This window comes from Vitis vinifera, chromosome 10, assembly GCF_030704535.1.
Source record: "Vitis vinifera cultivar Pinot Noir 40024 chromosome 10, ASM3070453v1".
Classification (NCBI taxonomy): Eukaryota; Viridiplantae; Streptophyta; class Magnoliopsida; order Vitales; family Vitaceae; genus Vitis; species Vitis vinifera.
In genome coordinates, this window is record NC_081814.1 from 8,925,537 (window position 1) to 8,946,973 (window position 21,437).

A 21,437-nucleotide genomic window follows, 5' to 3' on the forward strand; every position below is an offset into this window, starting at 1 on the left:
GATAGATAAGGATTATCTTAACATGAAATTATTGAAGTACGAAAAAATGGAATTATATACAAATAAATAAGATTAAGATATAAAATAATAAAATATAAATTAGATATAAAATATACGTGATATATTTTGATTCGTCTCGCCATTCAAAAGGTACCAATTCGGTATTGTAGCGGACTCAAGCCAAAAAGTTAAGACCACATTAATTGATCGAAGAATATTGAGTCTTGCTAATGCTTATAGTTGTAGGAAGGCTCAATGGTTTGAATAATATTTTGAAGGTATCTTTTGTGTCACCCAACACTTGCATGGAGAAGGCTGTGTCCTTTTTAGACTGAAGCTTCTCGCAAATCTCTTGGCTATCTCTCTCTGAGGGCTATATAAGGATAATCTTAACCTGGGTGTTCAGATTTTTCTCTACCCATCCTGGCCACAGGCCCCCCCAAAATATCGTTATGCCAACTTGCTCTCTCTTTTTCTCCATCTCTTCTTCGTATATAGACACTATTTTTTGTTTCTAAAGGCTTACATCCAAGCAGGATTTTGTGTCAGAATTGTTGATGAAGCTGAAATCATCTGAAGAGATCTGCATTTCTCAAAACCATCTGGTCAGACCCCATTTCAGCCATTTTTTGTCGTCTTTTAATTGGCAAACTCATTTTCTGCTTTGTGGCTAAATGGGTTTTGATGCTCTGCTTGTTTTTTGATTTTTTTTTTTTCCTTTTCTTTTCGTTTTTTTCCCTTTTTCTTCCTTCCTTCTGTTGTTGGTTTAGGTTTTTAGAGATGATAGCAAATGCTGATTTTTTTTCCTGAAATATTTGATAGATGGATGGGTTTTTGTTTATATAGTGTTCTTTTATTGTATTTTGTTCTTCCTCTGATCGATGTTTTATGCAGACAAAAAAACTCATCCTTGGGACGGAATTCCCCTTCCTCAACCGTTTTTTTGGATTCTGGTCTATATTCTATGTTTTTCTAAAGATTTGCTTCCCATTGTATCTGTGTTCAGTAATGGTCCATTTGATTGGGAAGAAAAAGGTGTGAGAATAGAAGAAACTCAAATTTTGAGTATTGGATTTTCATTATTTGGGACCTGAGAAACAAAAAAACCCTGTTCAGTCCATCTGTTTTTACTTAATAAAAATATTTTTTCTTGATGGAGACGAGTTTTTCAATTGATTGTAACATCACAACACCCAACATAAAATTCGAATCTTGGTTATTTTTATTTTACTCAACTTTATCTGCAGCCAAATGAGCAGAATTTTCTAAGAATGCTAATGCTTCACTATATTGTAAATTTCTTATAAGCTCTTTTGATTTCTCATTTAAATGATAATTACTTATTAGTTGATATTTTTAAAAACAGTAAGCTGTGGTATGCAAGCATGTATTTCCTTGCTGTTATCTTTCTCTTTGTTTCACTTATTCAATCTTAATTTACACCAATTTTATATTTATCAATAAAGAAGCTATACGCCATGGTATACAGGATGGATATAATGGGTAGCGATAAATTTACACTGATTTTTTACCACAATATAATAAATTTATGAGCAGTGGATGTGTTGTTTATCTAAATTTGATAAATGATTTGTTTGAAGGATCTTGTGGTATCAAATGCACAATTTACTTTTGAATAAGTTACTGTACTGAATTGTTATAATCCATATCTTTTACTGAAATGCAGGCTCAGTTGCAGACAAAATATATGCCTGGGAACAGATACAGTTTTAATTCTTCCACCCCAAGAACAAGATTGGAAAGACTTTTGAGGGAAAGAGAGCTTAGAAAATTCAATCAATCTTTCAATCTTACCAACGAGGTCAAAGATGGGAACAGGGAAGGTGACCCTTTTGGGAATGACTCAGCAAATGAAGGTGACAATGGAGGGGTTCCCAATGAGGAAGAGTTCCTAGAAGGGTTTACAGCAGGAAGAACAGTTGGTGATGCATTTGAAAGGCAGGATGCACGGCCTTCAAAACAACGTTTGTTGGTAGTGGCCAACAGACTGCCGGTGTCTGCAGTTAGGAAGGGTGAGGATTCATGGCAACTAGAGATTAGTGTAGGGGGCCTTGTCAGTGCATTGTTGGGTAAGCTCTAACTAAACCTTCTTTCATATGATTGCTTGAATTCCTGTTGAATTAAGGCATTGCCTTTTTATGTACTGTGTGTTGTTATTTTTCATGTCTTTGTTGCTTGTTTATCTATGTCATTGAGGTTGCAATCATGATAACTTTGTTTATTACTCTTTTAGTATGGGTTAGTTCCATACAATATATCATTATTTGTGTCTGAAAGGGAGGGTTAATTGATTATGGGCCATTTTCTTGAAGGCGTGAAAGAATTTGAGGCCAGATGGATTGGTTGGGCAGGGGTAAACGTACCTGATGAAATCGGACAGAAATCACTGGCTAAAGCTCTAGCAGAAAAGGTTTGAAAATCTTTGTTCCCTCCTGTAGTTCTAGTTGCTCTTGAACATAAGAAACATGTCACCTGTAATCTCTGGTTATAGTATTGCAGCTGAGCTCTCACATTACAGCAATTTGTAAGTGGTCATAATTTTCTCTATCACTAAGTTCTCTTCTTTGACTGCAGAGGTGCATCCCCGTTTTTCTTGATGAAGAAATAGTTCATCAATACTATAATGGGTACTGTAACAACATGCTGTGGCCTCTTTTCCATTATCTTGGGCTTCCACAAGAGGACCGCCTTGCGACTACCCGCAGTTTTCAGTCTCAATTTGATGCATACAAGAAAGCAAACCAAATGTTTGCTGATGTTGTGAATGAGCATTATCAAAATGGTGATGTCGTTTGGTGCCATGATTACCACCTGATGTTTCTTCCCAAATGTTTGAAAGAATATAACATTGAAATGAAAGTTGGTTGGTTTCTTCACACACCTTTCCCTTCATCAGAAATACATAGGACCCTGCCATCTCGATCAGAGCTGTTGAGATCTGTTCTTGCTGCAGATTTGGTTGGGTGAGTCACTAATTTCCGACTGTTGCATTTCAAATTCCATGCCACCGCCTTTATTGCATGAACCTTGTAGTTTGCATGCCTAGGAATTTTATTAGGTTTAGCTGTGCTAGGGGAATGGTGGACATTAAACAGGCACAACTCATGTGCTGCACAACAAGGTTGAGGTCTTGGTAATGGATCTAGCATTTTCAGTTCATGGTACCAATACATTTACTTGATGCCAAGATGTGTTGGATGATACCGACTAATGAAAATTCTTAGTGATTCTGCAAGTATAATCAGACACTAGGTAAAATGAAAATCCCTAGTTTAATATAAAAAATTACAAATATATTGGTATTATGTAGTTCATATTTTGAGTGATTTTGGCAACCTTAACACTTTCATTTAAGTTGCTGAAGAATAAATCTGACATGCATTCACATTCACTTATTTAATTTACATTAAAAAAAAAATAATATCATCCAAAAATTATATTGCTATTTTTTGGAATTTGTTGTCCAGGACATGGACTATAGCTGATGTGTACAGGCTCCTGCCATACCCTATTTGCTCCTTTTAGGAAGAGCGTAAAGAAAATATGCAAAGATGTTTTCATGTGTTATCCATCTTCTCTTTGTCCATGAATTTGGAGATTGTTCTTTATCAGCTTGATCTTGAAAATAGCATTTTGAACTTGGACAGAACCAGATGGCTTCAGGTCATTATCCTGACCCCTTCCTTGCAAATCCTAACAATTTCAGATAAAAACTGGTCTACTTGATGGGAGTCTTCCAAAGTAGATGGTTGAACCATCCAAATGGGATTCCTTTTGAGAACTGTTCTGCCTTTAAAGAGTCACCTGTGGTAGAGAAGTGGTCCTAGATGGAATAGGAAATAATTAATCTGTCGGTTAAAGAAAATTTTGAAATTTACGTATCCTGTTTGGGAACAGAACTAAAAATTGTTTTTTGTTTTAGAAAATAGACAAAACGATATTGAGACAAAAACATGCTTGCTAGGGCATCTAGAAGAACCATGTTTCTTTGAGAAATGACAAGAACATGTTGTCCTTCTATTGTCTTCATCTCCAATCAAGTCTCCATGCCATCCTCCTTAGTCTGTCCTTATGGATGCTCCATTTAAGATATCAGGAATCATTACTTTAGATATCTCTTGGTTGTCAGTGGCCCCATGTTCTCTCATACCTTTACCTGCATTCCATACATTTTGTCTTAGCCTTCCTTACTGTAACCTTTAGATTTGAAATAATCAGACCTTAGACCTGGGTATATATGTTAACATTTGGCAGCCAATTAGTTATGTCATCATTCAGATGCATGGGAAATGAGGCTTATGGTTTGTGTATACATATACATGCATATGAGCATAATCCATGTGCTCTTAAAGCCTGAAAATTCATATGGAGGACTTTGCAGCATATTTTGATTTGATCTCTGTTTGAAATAATTAATTATTTTCTACCATCTTGTTTCCTCCTGCTTGGGTCCATAAATAAATATTAGCCCTTAATTGTGAACAGTGAGCAAGATGGATGATTATGATTCCTTATGTGCTATAGTAATATGATTTCGCCAGTTTTAGTGGATTGAGTTATCCCATCATATTTTTTTTTTCCTACCAGAATCATTTCATATTAAGTACCCAAGGCCACTAGGGTTTTAATTGTTGGTTTCTTTACCTTCCAGTTTTCACACATATGATTATGCAAGGCATTTTGTTAGTGCTTGCACTCGTATTCTTGGGCTTGAGGGTACACCTGAAGGAGTAGAGGATCAAGGAAAGCTGACTCGTGTGGCTGCGGTATATATTCGCAGATCATTTTGTCATTCTTTCTTTGCTGTCCACACACTTGAAAAATCAGCATTCCATTTTTTTTTTCTCTTGCATGGGTTCTCCATAATTAAGTATTTTTCAATATGGACCCTATGAATTCTCATGCATGATGTGAAATTTTACTTTGTGGGCTTCAAACTACAGTTTCCTATTGGGATAGATTCTGATCGGTTCATTCGAGCTCTTGAACTTCCTCAAGTCCAGAATCACATAAAAGAGTTGAAAGAGAGATTTGCTGGCAGAAAGGTAGATGCTTTGTATGAAAGCACTTTATTTAGTAAATCCCATTATCTTGACTAAATTGCTTCCAAAACTGTGAAGGTATAGATTATTTTTTTGTTAAGTTTCTTTTAGAAGAAAGGAAAAACCTTAGTGTTTCTGTACCTTAATAACAGTTAAATTTTTTAGGCCATATTCTCTTCTTCTTGTGCATGCTTCTTAATACCCTGATGGTTACACATGATTAGAAACTCTGTTGCAGCTTGTTCCTGTTCATCTTCTCTTAAAAATTCAAATGTTATCTTTTGTTGTTTTGCTTGGGAAAGTCATATTTTGATATTAGATAGGTCTCCTATATTTTGTAACTCCCTTAGAGGCTATATTTGGTTCTTGGAAAGTACCGAGGAAAGGAAAAAATAATGCTAAGGAAAATGATTTCTTACATTTAGATGTCATAAAAAAATGGGCGAGGAAGGGGGAAAATCTGCAAGGAGGTTAGAAAAACTGCAAAGAGATTTTTTGTGGGGAGGAGGAAATCTGGAAAGGAAAGCTCACCTTGTCAATTGGGAGACGATTTGTGTGGATAAGGAGAAAGGGGGGGCTTGGCATAAGGAAGCTAACCCTCTTGAACAAATCCTTGCTTGGCAAATGGATTTGGAGATTTGCTTGTGCTAAGGAGGATCTTTGGAAACAAGTGCTCATGGCAAAGTATGGGCAAGAGGATTTCGATTGGAGGACAAAAATGGCTTTTGGTGCGTTTGGAGTGGGGGTTTGGAAGGAGATTTTGAAGGAAGCCGGATGGTGTTGGGAAAAATTGGCTTTTAAAGTGGGAAAAGACACTAAAAGCAGGTTCTGGACTGATCTTTGGTGTGGGGGTACAATGCTGTCCCAAAGATTCCTGCATCTCTTCACTTTGGCTGCTCATAGGAATGCGACAATAGAAGAAATGTGGGACCAGAATTTTGGTGAAGGAGGATGAAATTTGAGGTTTATTAGGGATTTTAACGATTGAGAATTGGATATGGTAAGCAACTTGCTTCATGTTTTGAGGGGTCACAGGATAACTTTGGAGGAAGATTCGGTTTTTTGGAAGGAAGGAAGAAACGGGCAGATTAGAGTAAAGAAAGCATACAACCTGTTGGAAAGCCCCTTGACTGCCGTTTTTTTCCAAAAAATAACATATGGGTGGAGAGAGTTCCGACTAAAATTGTGTTCTTCGTGTGGGAAGCCGCTTGGGGAAAGATTATGACTCTTGATAGACTCCAGAAGAGAGGGTGACAGCTTCCCAATCGTTGTTTTTTGTGTGATTATGAAGAGGAAAATGTAAATCATATTTTACATTGTACAGTGGCCAGAGTGCTGTGGGATTTAATTTTGGGATTGTTTGGGGTTCAATGGGTGTTTCCAGAAACTGTAAAGGAGGTTTTATTTAGTTAGAGGGGATCCTTTGTAGGGAAAAAAGGGAAAAACTTTGGAATTCCATTCCGTTGTTTATTTTTTGGACGGTTTGGAAGGAGAGGAATAGACTACCTTTTAAGGGAAGGGGGGGGGGGGGGGGTTAGCAATTCAGAAACTTAAATATTCTTTTGTTTGTAATATATGGGGTTGGGCTAAATTGTATATTGGAAAGGAGACGCCTTCCCTCATAGGCTTTCTAGAGTGGTTAGCTTCCGGATAAGGGGTGGTGGTGCCTCTTTTTATTGAATTCTGTGCTTACTTATCAAAAAAAAAATGGGCAAGGAACAAAATACTAAGGAAAAGAGCAGGGAAAATGCTAAAAGATTTTTCCTCCCCATTTTCTTTATATAAACGTGAGGAGTGTTTTAGGAAAGTGCATTCTTCAACAATTTAATTTTCTTTCCCTCAAATATTTCAAGGACAACCAAACAAGTGAAAATTTTAATAAATTTTCCTTACCTTTTTCTTTCCTTATACTTTTCCTCTCTATTTTCTTTCTCTCATACTTTCCAGGAACCAAACATAGCCTTACTAATATATGCATAAGGTAAATTCATGTTCCTATGTAGTAATTTTATGCTCATTCATGCTCTTTTCCTTTTTTAAAATGTTGTATTGAACCATTTTGGATATGCCTTTTAGTGCTAGCAAGTTATCTATTGGTAGACAAACAATTTTCTAGGCTCTGCAAATGCAACTGTGCAAGACCTTGCAAATTGCCAGAAACCAGAAAATTAGCACAACTTGAAGCATTGAAAACCCATGAAGATAAAGTTATATTGAGAATTTTGTTTCTATGTTTTATAAATAAAATAGTGGTTGGCTGGTTTAAGTATAGAGATGTTTCTGGGGGTTTTATTTTGGCTTTGCATTATAAACTTTCAGAGAAAAGGTTTACTAGGTAAAGAAATGCTTTCATTCAAAAGCTTGAAATGTGCAAGAGGTAGTATATAAAAGAAGGGGTTGAAGACAAAGAATTGTGTAACAAATTTGCAGCAAACTTCCAGCTCACCAACAAAAAGAAGAAAACGACAAAAGGAGAAAAAAATAAACATAAAACTAATCAACAACTAATCTAATACTCCCCCTCAAGATGGAGAGTGAATATTGTGAACTCCCATCTTGTTGAGTAAGTAATTAAACTGAGTTGGAAACAGAGCTTTGGTCGTTAGATCTGCCAGTTGATGTTGAGATTGTACATGAAGAGTCTTCAAGTGCCCATTTGGATTTTCTCTCTAACCAAATGGCAGTTGATCTCTATGTGCTTAGTTTGTTTATGGAAGACAGGATTGACTGCAATGTGTAATGCGACTTGATTGTCATTGTTACAACCCGCACCCAATCATATAGATATTGTCCGCTTTGGGCCTAAGGGGGCCCTCACGGCTTTAAAAAGTGTCTACTTGATTAAGAGGAGCCTCTACATATATAGCGCCAGGAATATTCTCCCCTATCCGATGTGGGACATCACAGTCATAGAATAATAGAGCAGGTTGTGGATGCTCAATGTGCAAGTCTTTGGAAAGAGAAAGAAGCCACATCATTTCACAAGTAGCATTAGCCATGGATCAATATTTAGCTTTAGTAGAAGATCTAGAAACAGTATGTTGCTTCTTTGATTTCCATGAAACAAGGAAATCTCCAATGGAGATACAAAAGCCCTGATGGATTTTCTTGTGTCCGGGCAAGTAGCCCAATTCGAATTAGCAAAACCCTTTAGCTCAACGGAAGATGAAGAGGAGAAATAAATCCCTTGACCAACTATGGATTTAATGTATTGAAGAATATGATGGGCAGCTTGAAGTTGGGGAACTCTTGGTTTAGCAGGAAACTGACTTAGTCGGTTCATTGAGTATGACAAGTCCGGCCTAGTTATAGTAAGGTATAGCGGTTTTCCAATGAGCCATCTGTACATGAAATGGTCCTCAAGCAAATCACCTTCCTCCTGTGAGAGTTTAAGGTTGGGATCCATGGGAGTTTTCTTGGTTTTGTGGACAAGATAACCTGTATCTAAGAGAAATTCTAGAAGATCTAGCAACCTCAAGTCCCAAAAAGTATTTCAATCTCTCCAAGTCCTTAAGTTTGCAACAACTATCAAGGAACCCTTTTAAATCATCCACAAGCCTTTGATCATTACTAGCTATAACAATGTCATCAACACAGAACAAGAGGGCAATAAAGGAGTTACCAGAAGATTTGATAAATAAGGAATTGTTTGCAGTTGAGGGAGTGAAGCCTCTGTTAACAAGAATGCTGGAAAATTTAGAGAACATTACTAAGAAGCTTGTTTAAGCCCATATAGGGACTTAAGCAATTTGCAAACAGTATTAGGGGAAAAGGACTCCCCCTCATGATGCAAAGCAGGAGGCAAGGCCATGTAGACTTCTTCAACAAGATTATCATGCAAAAAAGTGTTGTTGACATCCAATTGAGTAAGGCTCCACCCATAAATGGCTACAAGAGCAAGCAAGACTTCAATTTTAATGGGTTTAGGACTAGGGGAAGAAGTGTTGAGATTGTCAATCCCTTCTTGTTGAGTGAATCCCTTAGTCACTAACCAAGCTTTATATTGCTCTAAGGTGCCATCAGCTTGATATTTGATCTTATAGATCCATTTACAACCCATAGTATGCTTGCCCAGTGGTAAAGTGGTCAAAGACCAGGTTCCATTGCTTTTAAGAGCTCTTAACTCCGCATCCATGGCTTCTTTCCACTTCTGAATAACAACAGCCTCTGAGTAGGAATCGAGTTCAAAGTTGGAGGACAAGGCATGATCAAAACCTTTGTGATTGGAAGAGAGTTTTTCATAACCAAGAACTTGAGACAAAGGATGAGAAGTGGAAGGACGTATACTAGAAATTAAGGAACAATGGTAGTCATGGAGGTAAGATGGTGGCCTTGATATATGGGAAGAACAAGTAGCAATGGGAAGAGAAGGGGCTATGTTAGGTGTAAATGAAGGAGTGGAATCAAGTAGTGAAGCTTTATTTTTTTTTATAAGTAAAGCAAGATATATTAATGAAGAGGCGGAAAGTTACAAGTATACAGGGGGTATACAAAGCAACAACCCCCTCTCAAAGCAAAAAAATCAACAAGGCTCACCACCCCTTAGTTGGACGCCAACCATTCCAAGAACCCTATAAGAGACACACGCTCCTCACCAATATACAATCTAGCCCAGCTCCACAAACTACAAACAAAAGAATTCTTAAGCTTTTGGATATCTAACACTCCCCCCCTAAAAGCTAACCTATTTCTTTCCTTCCAAACCGTCCAAAAAATACACAACGGTATGGATTTCCATATCTTTTTCCTTTTCTTTCCCACAAAAGGGCCCCTCCAGCTAGTTAAGACCTCCTTTACAGTTTCTGGAAAGACCCACTGCACACCTGATAACCTAAGAACAATATCTCACAGAACTCTGACCACTATACAATGAATAAGAATATGATTTACAGTTTCTTCTTCACAACCACATAGAAAACAACAATTAGGAAGCTGCCATCCTTTTTTCTGAAGTCTATCAAGAGTGAGCACCCTCCCCCATGTAGCCTCCCAAGCATAGAATGCAACCTTGGTTGGTACTGAATCCACCCAAATGCATCTAGAAGGAAAAACAATATCATTGGGTCTGGCCACCAATCTATAGGCTTCTTTGACCCTAAATTTGCCATTCCTTCCTCCTTTCCAACAGACTGAATCTTCCTCCATAGAAGACTTGTAATCCCTCAGAACATGTAGCAAGTTCCCTATCATATCCATCTCCCAATCATTAAAGTCCCTCAAAAATCTTAGATTCCACCTCCCTTGACCAAAATTCTGATCCCACATCTCCTCCACCGTCGCATTCCTATGAGCAGCCATAGCAAATAGGTGGGGGAAGTTATGGGACAGCCTTGTACCCTTACACCAAACATCAGTGCAAAAATTGATTTTGCTTCCCTTCCCAACTATTGAACCCCATGTTATCCCAGCACCAATCAGTTTCCTTCCAGATTTCCTTCCACACCCCCATGCCGAAAGCCCCATAAGCCCTCTTTGCTCTCCAACCATGACCCTCTTGCCCATATTTCGCTGTTATCACTTGCTTCCAAAGATCATCTTTATCATAAGCAAATCTCCAGATCCATTTACTAAGCAAAGCTTTGTTCAAGAGCACTAGCTTCCTTAAGCCTAGTCCTCCCTTGCTCTTATCCTCACAAATCGCCTCCCACTTGATTAGATGAGCTTTCCTTTCCACACTTCCCCCTCCCCAAAGGAAATCTCTTTGAACTTTATCTAATCTCCTAGCCACTGACTTAGGCATTCGGAACAAAGACATGTGATAGATTGGCATGCTAGCCAAAGTGCTTCTTATGAAAGTGATTCTCCCTCCTTTTGAGATATATTGCCGTTTCCACCGTGCTAGTCTCCTCCTCACTTTCTCTTCCACCCCATCCCAAACGGAAGGGGCTTTGTTAGGAGTCCCTAATGGCAAGCCCAAGTATTGAGAAGGTAGAGAGCCCACCCTACATCCTAATTCCACTGCCATCTCCTCAATCTCCTCCACCACACCAACTGGGATAATTTCACTTTTGTCCAAGTTAATCCTTAGGCCTGAAGCTGCTTCAAACCACAAAAGAATCCAGCTCAAATGTGTTAGGTGCTCTTTTTTAGCCTCACAGAACACGATTGTATCATCAATAAAGAAGAGATGGGAGATTTTTAGATTGTGTCTCCTATCACCCTGAATACTGCAACCTGAAAGGTAGCCCCCCGCAACCGCCCTCCTAATTAGGGCATCTAGCACTTCCATTCCCAAGACGAAGAGGTAAGGAGATAATGGATCCCCTTGACGAAGCCCTTTAGAACTCGGGAAGAAACCAGCTGGAACCCCATTAACTAGAACTGAAAACTTGGCTGAAGATATACAACTCCACATCCACCCCAACCACTTTGAGCCAAATCCCATTTTGTGTAGTGTCTTCAACAAGAACTTCCAATTGATGCTGTCATACGCTTTCTCAATATCCAACTTACAAATGAGTCCTTTCTCTTTTCTTTTCTGCCATGAGTCTATCACCTCATTCGCAATTAAAGAAGCATCAAGGATTTGTCTTCCCATCACAAATGCATTCTGAGTTGGGGCTACCACTTTGTTTAACACTCTCTTGAGTCTATTAGCTAACACTTTAGCCATCAATTTGTATAGCCCCCCCAGGAGATTAATGGGTCTAAAATCTCCCAAATCAGCCGCTCCCCCTTTCTTAGGAATCAGAACCAGGAAAGTGTTATTGAGACTTTTGAGAAAGGAGCTTTGCTCATGAAACTCCTTAAACATCTCCAAGATCTCCCCTTTCACAAAATCCCAACAACTTTGCCAAAACGCCATAGTAAAGCCATTCGGCCCAGGGGCTTTATCCCCACTCATCTCCATTAAAGCTGAATGAATTTCATTTTCAGAGAACGGAATCTCAAGACTCTCTACTTCTTGCTGGCTAATTTGATCTAATTGGATCCTCTCAATATCCGCCTTCCACCCCAAGTCTTCTGAGAGCCTCTGTTGATAAGCATTTGCAATCCCCTCCCTTACCTCCTGTTCCTCTACCAGCCAAACCCCATCAATTTTAATTCTGTCCAAAGAGTTGTTGTTACGGTGGGCATTCGGCATCCGATGAAAAAATCCCGTATTTTTATCCCCTTCCTTAAGCCATACCTCCCTCGAGAGTTGTCTCCAATGTCTTTCTTCCAAAAGGACCCATTTTTTATATCTTTCCTTTACTTCCTTTTTTAATTCTGTCTCTTCCAAAGACAATCTTCTTTCGCTTTCCACACGGTCCCGATAATCCACTTGCTGTAGGGCTGCGCTTTTGTTACCTTCCAGATTTCCAAAGACCTCTCTATTCCAAGCTTTTAGTTTCTGTTTGAGCTCCTTCATCTTTGCTGCCAATCTATAACTAGCAGTGCCTCTGACCTCAATTTCCTTCCACCAATTCCGGATAAGGTCTAGAAAACCCTCAACTTTTAACCACATATTTTCGAACCTGAAGGGAGATGGACCTCTCCTTAGCCCGCCTCCTTCTAGCAGAATGGGAAAGTGGTCAGAAACAGGACGAGGCAGTCTTCTTTGAATCACCCCACTGAACTGATCTAGCCAGCTAGGAGACACCAAGAACCTGTCCAATCTTGCCCAGGACTGGTTATTCAGGCCCCCGCTCCAAGTGAACACTCCCCCTTGCAACGGGAGATCTACCAGCCCTAAATCATCAATAATATGAGCAAACCTTCTCATGGTCGGGGTTATTCTCCCTTGGCGGCTTCTTTCTCTTTGAAAGAGGGTACTATTAAAGTCACCCCCTAGGCACCAAGGCTCGTCCCAGATTCCTCTTACAGCCCCAAGCTCTTCCCACAGGCATTCTCTTTCCTCTTTGGTGAATGGGCCATAGACTCCCGTAAACACCCAAACAACCCCATCTTCCACATTCTTGAATCTACACGAAAGGGAGTACTGGCCCTCCTCCCAATCCACAATTTCTAGCGACCTTTTATCCCAGCAAATCAACAGCCCTCCCGCTGCCCCATCCGCATCCAAAGCCCTCCAATCTAAGAATCTTCCCGAGCCTAAACTTCTCACCACCCCCTCCGACATTAGCTGAATTTTTGTTTCCTGAATACACAGTAAGTCAACTTTTTGATTCCTTATAAATGTCTTGATAATTTTCCTCTTGGACCTGTCATTTGCCCCCCTCACATTCCAACTTAACAGCTTTAGCTTCATTAATCTACTGCAAGCTGATCCCCTTTGCCCTATGAAAGGCTTTTTTGCTTACACCCCTTCTCATAATTAACTGAGCACTCCAGTCTCTTCAATTCCCTTTCAAATTTTGACTTCTCCATCAATTCTTTGCTGTGAATTCTCTCCCGTCTCTTTCTTATTTTGATCAAGAAGTTCAAAATTTCCTTTTCCAACCCTTCTGTCGAAAAACCCAAAAAGTGACTAAACTTGGCCAAGCTGCTTTCTTCCCATCTATCCTCTTTCTCAATTCTGACCTCTTGAAGTTCTGTCCTCTCTGAATTCCACTCCACCCCCCTAGCCAAATTAGGGTCCTTATTGAATTCTACCAAGTCCCAGCATCCATTGCCATCCATTCCGGGACCACCTTCATTACTTTCCCTTAGCACCCCAGAGTGATCGAAAGGCTCCCTCTCCGGAGTCTGATCAAAAGAATACAAGATGAGATGAGAAGACCCATAGCCCCTTTCCCTCTCTATCCTTAGTCTAGAATCATACCTCATGGCTTCCTCTGCCAGCGCCTTGTCTGTTGCTGAAAGTATGGCTTTCTCCCTTTTCTTCCTTGCTTCCTCTGTCTCCCATATGACTAGGTGCTCTCCCTCTAAAGAACTCCTGTTGCTAGCAATTCTGTAGCCCAGAAGGCTTCCTTTCTCCATGGGTCTTTTACCTTTGTTTTGGGCCATGAACTGACTTGATCTGGCCTCTTCCATCTTAGCCATTGGGCCTCTCCCATCATGAGCCCATCTTTTGGGCTGGCTAGCCTCTGGTCCATCAGGAATGGTCATCCTTTCCTTTAATGTCGGGCCCCTCACTGCACTCAGCCCACATGGGCTCTTCTCTACCCCCCTTATCATTGGCTCCTGGGCCTGGTCTACTTTTCCTTTCCAGCCCAAGTTACTCTCCTGCCAGCCCAGCCTCTTATCTGAATTTATCAACTCCTCGGGCCGTTCAAAGATTGACTCTTGGGCCGTGGGTTTAATTGGACTGGCCCCATTCATCAAACAGCCATCCCCGTCAAAAGCCTAGCACTTGGACGGCCCAGCCTCTAGCCCCGCCCCTTCTTCCATCACTCCCTTTAGCTTTAGGCCCGAAGGTTTTGGCCCACAGACCCTTCTCTCATAACCCATGGACGCTGATTGTTGGGCCTGGTCAACTATCCCCTCCCAGCCCATAACCCTCTTCTGCCTCCCTGTCCCCTCATCTGACGATAGCAGCTCCTCGGGCTTTTCAATGGCCGATCCCACCTCCACGCGCGAGCCGGAGCGTGAGATGTTGTCATCCCTGACCTCCCCCCATTTTCGGCTATCAACCCTAAGCTTCTTGACTGACGGCCTGAACTCCCACCAGAGGGCGAGGGTGAAAGCTTCCTCCTCGATCCCAATCTCCAGCGTACTCGGTTTAGCTCCGCCGTCCGTCCTAACCAGAATCCTAGCCCATTGGAGCTCTTCCAGCTTCTCCGTCTTCGAATCGATGTCAATGAAACCACCGCATTCATCCCCCACCCTTCTCAACACAGTCGGGTTCCACAACAACACTGGTAGTCCAAAGATTCTAACCCAAACCTCATTACTTTCTTCCTCCTCCTCCCTGCATCCACTCCTTGGGCTCCATTTCTCAAAACTCAGCCTTAGCTCTCCCATCATTTTTTCTCCTGATAGGGAAACCCGTTGAGCTTCTTCCAAAGATTCAAATTCCAACAAGATTCTGCTTCTCTCCAATTTTGCCAACCCTAGGCTTCCTTTCAATCCCCAAGAGCTCGCCAGAAATCTCCCCAAATTTTCCAAATCTTCTTCATCTCCTGACCTAGGGTTCCAACTCCCGACAACACAATACTCCAATTTTTCCAGATTTCTTTGGATTTCCTCCCTCCATACCTTCACCTGAACTGAATTTATAACTCTACAGATCGGTCTCTTCACCACTTCCACGAACTTTCTCTTCACATCCATGTTTCCACCTACCTTTTCTTCTTGCATATTGTTCTTTCTATCGATTGACCTACGCAGAATCTGTAGATTTTCCGCCATTGCATCCCATCCCTTTTTTCCTCCTCTACTTTTTGGAATGTAGATGCAGTATTGTTTTCGTTCCAAATCAGTTACCCCTAGCCGGAGGAAGCATCCCGCTTTATTTACACTTCGCAGCAGAGAGTAGGATCTCCCTTGTTCCTTCCATTCCTTCACCCATCTGTCTTCCTTCTCGTCCCTTATACAGTGGTTTAGGCCCTCCATTAGGAACCCTAAACTCTCCACTCCCATTCTGACCCAAGACGAGAGTCCCCTTTTACTTTCCTCTATAAATATTTGGGGTTTTCCTCTTCTCTCTAAAAGCTCCAGCTCAAACACCTTGGATTCTACTGCGAACCTGCTCCCCCTTCGCCTTCTTCGAAACCCCTCCTTATCTTCATCTCCCTCGCCGGCGTAATCTCGCCTTTTTCCTTCCTCACGAGCTCGCTCGCTGCCGCGCTCACTCTCTCTCTCTCGCTCTCTCTCTCCCATCAAAGTTTGAGACATTAGTTATGTAAAATACCTCTATAAGTAGTAAAGCTTTATTGGATATGGGAAAAGGGAGAACTTTATCAAAAAAAAATAAAAATCTGATGAAGATTGTGTTGGTTATGAGCCAGATTTAAAAGGAAATATCGTTTCATGGAAGACAACATCCTGAGAAATAAAAACTGTATTGGTGGACAAATCAAGAACTTTACATGCTTTATAACCTGCTGGATAGCCAAGAAAAACAGCTTGTGTAGCACGTGGTGAAAATTTTGTGCGATGAGAGAGTAATGTGGAAGCATAACATATTCCTGCTGTTGAGAATCCATCCAGGTCTTCATAGCTCCACACCAACAGATTGGAAAGGGTTGAAAATCCTTGTGTAATAAGAGTTGACATCGAGAGAACCTTGATTCAAAGCAATCAGGTGCTTCTTGATTTGAAAAACTCATGGCCCATTGTTTTGGTGAAATCGGTCACTAAGATCTCCCCAAATCTCCATTGCATTGTCAATGTAGAGCAAGCTGTTGGCGATGTCTCGACTTACTGAGTTAAGAATCCACGAAGTAACTGTACTGTTGCAGCGAGCCCAAATAGCTGAAAGGAGATCGTTGGTTGGTTGGTGATGTTCTGAAAGCACCAACAATTTGATGATTGTTGGTAGAACCTCGTGCCATTCCATCAGAGAAAAAGAAGAGGAAGAGAGGGCAATAAAGAACAAAGAGAAGAGGAATAGAGGGCAATAAAGCTTGCTTTGATACCAATTCAGTGAAAAGGTTTATTGGGTAAAGAAATGCTCATTCAAAACGTCAAAATGTCCAAGAGAGTATATAAAAGGGGCTGGAGACAAAGAATTATTGTATCAAATTTGCAACAAACTTCCGGGTCAACAAAAAAAAAAAGAGAAGAAAGCGACAAAAGGAGAAAAAAATAAAACATAAAACTAATCAGCAACTAATCTAATATAAACAAATTAAAGTAACTATCTATAAGACAACTATGAAATCAACTGTGCTTTATGCTCAAGGTGTGAAATGTTCAATATGTTGGTAGCTAAGGATGTTAAGATGAATGGTTGGAAATTGCAGGAAAGACATGATCAAAATGATTTAAGTTGGGGAAAATGTAGCCTCAACTGGTGGTATAATCACGGTGCACTTTTGGTATGGATTTTGGTCATTTCTATTAGAAAACCAATGGCTTTAGTATTAAGAAGATTTGGATTTTATAGAGGAGAAGATGTTAAAAAAAAAGGTACAAATGGAATTAATTAAATAAAATTTATTATCTTAAGCTTTTATTGAAGATGCATTTTGACTGGCTTAAGTAGTGTTGTAGGACAGAAATAATTGGGGGGAGGTGGTATTGAATGATTCTGTTATGTGCTTCTTATATATATATATAGTGCTCATTAACTACTTAAAGAATGCTTATTTTTTGACTAATCCAATAATTGGAGCACAAATTTTCTTAGGAGCATTAAAAAAAAAAAAATTTGACTCTATCATCTAGGTGTCATTTCAATGAATTCCCAACTAGAATCATAAATGAAATTCAAATTGATAGCTGTTTTTTAAATTGATTATTTCTTGTCATCTTTTGTTATCTTGAAATTGGTGAGGAAGGGGGGCTTAGAGGACATGCTCAGTCAATAACATCATCTTCCAACTATTTCCAGAAGGATTGAGCCTTGAAGAATGACACATGTTTGTTATTATTATAAATTTGGTATTGAATTCTAAGATTCAACAAAAATTTGCAAGCCCGCATTCTCGCACACGGTGCCTTGAATAGTGATGATTGTTTGTGACTGCTATAAATTTTGTATTAAATTCTGAGATTCAACACTAAAATTTGGACACACTCACACAAGCAGAACTTGTGTCAGGGATTTTAGATGTTGGTCATTCCATGCATGAAAAATGATTTTGTTTTCTCTTAAATTTAAGCTAATCTCCCCCATGTTAAGTCTATAGTCAAACTTGATATGTATACTGCTATAATTTTGTTGAACTTTAAATACTTGGCCTAACTGTTTGGTTATCTGCAGGTAATGTTAGGTGTTGATCGTCTTGATATGATTAAGGGGATTCCCCAAAAGATATTGGCATTTGAAAAGTTTCTTGAAGAAAATCCCAATTGGCGGGACAAAGTAGTTCTGCTACAAATTGCTGTACCAACAAGGACAGATGTTCCTGAGTGTATGTTTCCCAGTAAATACATTTCTTTCTTTATATGCAGCATTATTGGTTATTATAGTGATCTTGAGTACCGAAATGACCAGCAACTAGAATTAGATGTGCAGTTCCTATGGTTCATGGCTTGATATTTTCCATTTTTGTTAATCATAAACTTATGAAAAGGAAGTGGAGGCTGTTTCTGTGAATTCAGAGGAACAACCTTGCCTTAAAGAATAGCAATTAAGTCGCCCTTTCCAGTTCCACTATTGAGTGGCACATTGGACATGCTTGCTATTGCAATTTATTTTTCTAGGCATGGTAATATTTAAGATTTAGATGCATAACATCCATTTTTAAGGTCTAAGATGTTAAGATTACAACCTAGAATGCATCATATTGGTCTAAGATGTGTCTAGCTTGTGATACATGGACACTTCAATTCAATCAAAACACGTGTTGACACAATATGACATTGGTGCATGGGTGAGATCCATGTCGGATATGTTTACCTTGCATTGGATATGGCTAGCTCATGATTGCTTTATTCCTTTCTTTGATTGTTTGTTAATTATGCATATATTATATTAGATACCGTTATTTCATTATTCATCTTTTTCTTAATTTTTTTTTAAATTGTAACAGATAATAATGTAAAATAAATTGTGATAAAAAATAAAGAATTTTGAATTAATTTCTAACATTTACACTTGAAGAAGTGTTTATCTCTTTCTTAATCTTTAAAAATTATAATGGATAAAATTTAAAGATAAATATAATAATTAATATCATATAAAATTTGAAGATAAATATAATAATTAATAGCATAAAAAATCTAGAGGTAAATTATAATAATTAACACAAAAAAGTAAAATTTTCACAATTAAATATGAATTGCATTTTGTCAACATATAGCTTATTAGAAAGGTGAAACCCAATGGGAGAGAGTGAGAGAGAGGGCGAGAGAGAGAGAGAGGGCGAGAGAGAGAGAAAGGGCGTGAGGGAGAGTGAGAGCGCGTGCGACGACGAAGACGATGAGACCGGCGAGGCGAGTCGAAAGCGAAGCTTCACGGTGGAATCCAAGACTTTCGAGCTTGCCCTGGATGAAAGGAAAGGAAAGTGTCAGTTTCTCATTGTGGAGAAGAAGCGTGGGGTCTCGACATGGATTCGATTAGGGCTTGAAAGCTTAGGGCTTTTCAAGGAGGGGCTAATCCATTGTGTTAAGAGAGAGAGAGAAGAAAACCTTGATTCTCATTCATTGTGTCTACTTACAATTGAGAAAATATATATATACAAGGCTAGGAGTCCTAACTACTATACATGTGACCTATATTAAAAAGGAAAGATTGTACACTATAAATTCATTATATTCAACACTCCCCCTCAAGCTGGAGCATATATGTCATATGCACCAAGTTTGTTACAAATGTATTTAATCCTAGGACCTCTGAGAGATTCAGTGAAGATGTCTGCTAGTTGATCATTTGAATTAACAAAACTTGTAGCAACACATCCTGATGCGATCTTCTCTCTAATGAAGTGACAGTCAACTTCAATATGTTTGGTCCTTTCATGAAAGACTGGATTGGATGCAATATGTAATGCGGCCTGGTTATCATAGATGAGTTTCATCTGTTCATCCTTTCCAAATCTCAACTCTCGAAGAAGATGTCTCAACCATATGAGTTCACATGTTACCAAAGCCATAGCTCGATACTCAGCTTCAGCACTAGATCTGGCCACTACATCTTGTTTCTTATTCTTCCAAGATATTAGATTACCTCCAATAAAAACACAGTACCCTGAAGTGGAACGTCTATCTGTGGGTGAGCCAACCCAATCTGCATCTGTGTAACCAACAACCTGAGTATGACCTCTGTCTTGTACAACACACCTTGGCCTGGTGTACTTTTGATATATCGAAGAATGCGGATTACGGCATCCCAATGGCTATCACATGGTGACTGTAGGAATTGACTAACAACACTCACAGGAAAAGAAATGTCTGGACGAGTAATGGTGAGATAGTTCAATTTACCTACGATCCGTCGATATCTCCCAGGGTCTCCTAAAGGCTCCCCCTGTCATGGTACAAGTTTGACATTCGGATCCATAGGTGTGTCTATCGGTTTACAGTCTAACATACCAATTTCTTCCAGGATGTCTAAAGCATACTTCCTTTGGGAAAGGACCACACCGCAACTGGATTGAGCTATCTCAATTCCCAAGAAATACTTGAGTTTCCCCAAGTCTTTGGTCTAAAAGTGGGTAAAAAGATATTGCTTTAGTTTCTGAATACCATCCTGATCACTGCCTGTAATGATGATGTCGTCCACATAAACAACCAGATAAATACACTGCCCCAAGGAGTTATGATGATAGAAAACTGAATGGTTTACTGTACTGCGAAGCATGCCGAACTCTTGAACAACAGAACTAAAACGGCCAAACCATGCTCGAGGAGATTGTTTCAAGCCATATAGAGAACGGTGTAACCTGCACACTAAACCAGACTCCCCCTGAGCAACAAAACCAGGAGTTTGCTCCATATAAACTTCCTCCGCAAGATCACCATGAAGGAAGACATTTTTAATATCCAACTGATAAAGAGGCCAAGAACACATAGCAGCCATGGAGAGAAGCAAGCGGACAGAAGCAATCTTGGCAACAGGGGAGAATGTGTCACCATAATCAGAACCATAAACCTGAGTATAGCCTTTAGCAACTAAGCGGGCCTTAAGGCGATCAACCTGACCATCAGGACCAACCTTAACTGCATAGACCCAACGACAGCCAACTGTAGATTTACCAGAGGGTAAAATAACAAGATCCCAAGTGCCATTAGAGTGCAGAGCATCCATTTCATCCACCATTGCCTGTCGCCAGCCTGGATGGGAAAGAGCTTCATGGGTGCTCTTTTGGAAGAGAAACAGAGGATATAGCAGAAACAAAAGCAGAATAAGGTGAAGATAATCGATGATAACTCAAAAAATTGTAAATAGGATGAGGATTACGAGTAGAGCGAGCACCTTTCCGAATAGCAATAGGTAAATCATCAGGAGAAGGCAGAGCCAGGGCAAGAGAAGCCGAAGGGATAGGAAGTGAGTCAGTAGATGCCTCAGCAAAAGGGAGAGGAGCAGCGACACGAGGGCGACGATGATAAACCTGAAGTGGTCGAGGAGGCACAACATCAGATGGGGAGACAATGGGAAGGGGCAAGACTTCAGAAACAGGAAGAGACTCAGAAGTGGTGGAAAAGAATGGTAAGTCCTCAAAGAAAGTGACATCAGCGGAGATAAAGTATCGATGAGTCTCAAGGGAATAACAACGATAACCCTTTTGAAGTCTGGAATATCCCAAGAAGAGGCACTTCATGGCTTTGGCGGAAAGCTTGTCCTGTCCAGGAGTGAGAATATGAACAAAACAAGTACAACCAAAGACACGAGGAGGAAGGAAATAAAGTGGTTGGTCAGGGAAGAGAAGGAAATGAGGAATC

General features: G+C 39.8%; 1 protein-coding gene across 2 annotated transcripts in view; it reads left to right on the forward strand.

Moving 5' to 3' along the window:
• The first annotated feature begins 289 nt into the window (after positions 1 to 289).
• The window catches only part of LOC100255459 (alpha,alpha-trehalose-phosphate synthase [UDP-forming] 1), a 58,616-nt gene continuing 37,468 nt past the window's right edge, over positions 290 to 21,437 (forward strand). Inside the window, exons 1-7 of one of the 2 annotated variants that reach the window (XM_059740101.1) lie at positions 290 to 605; positions 1,688 to 2,090; positions 2,334 to 2,431; positions 2,596 to 2,984; positions 4,673 to 4,787; positions 4,965 to 5,066; positions 17,815 to 17,965. In XM_059740101.1, coding sequence (XP_059596084.1) covers positions 558 to 605; positions 1,688 to 2,090; positions 2,334 to 2,431; positions 2,596 to 2,984; positions 4,673 to 4,787; positions 4,965 to 5,066; positions 17,815 to 17,965 — 1,306 coding nt within the window. In that variant the 5' untranslated portion in view covers positions 290 to 557. The remainder of the gene's footprint in view (positions 606 to 1,687; positions 2,091 to 2,333; positions 2,432 to 2,595; positions 2,985 to 4,672; positions 4,788 to 4,964; positions 5,067 to 17,814; positions 17,966 to 21,437) is intronic. The other variant, XM_059740100.1, reaches the window with a different exon arrangement.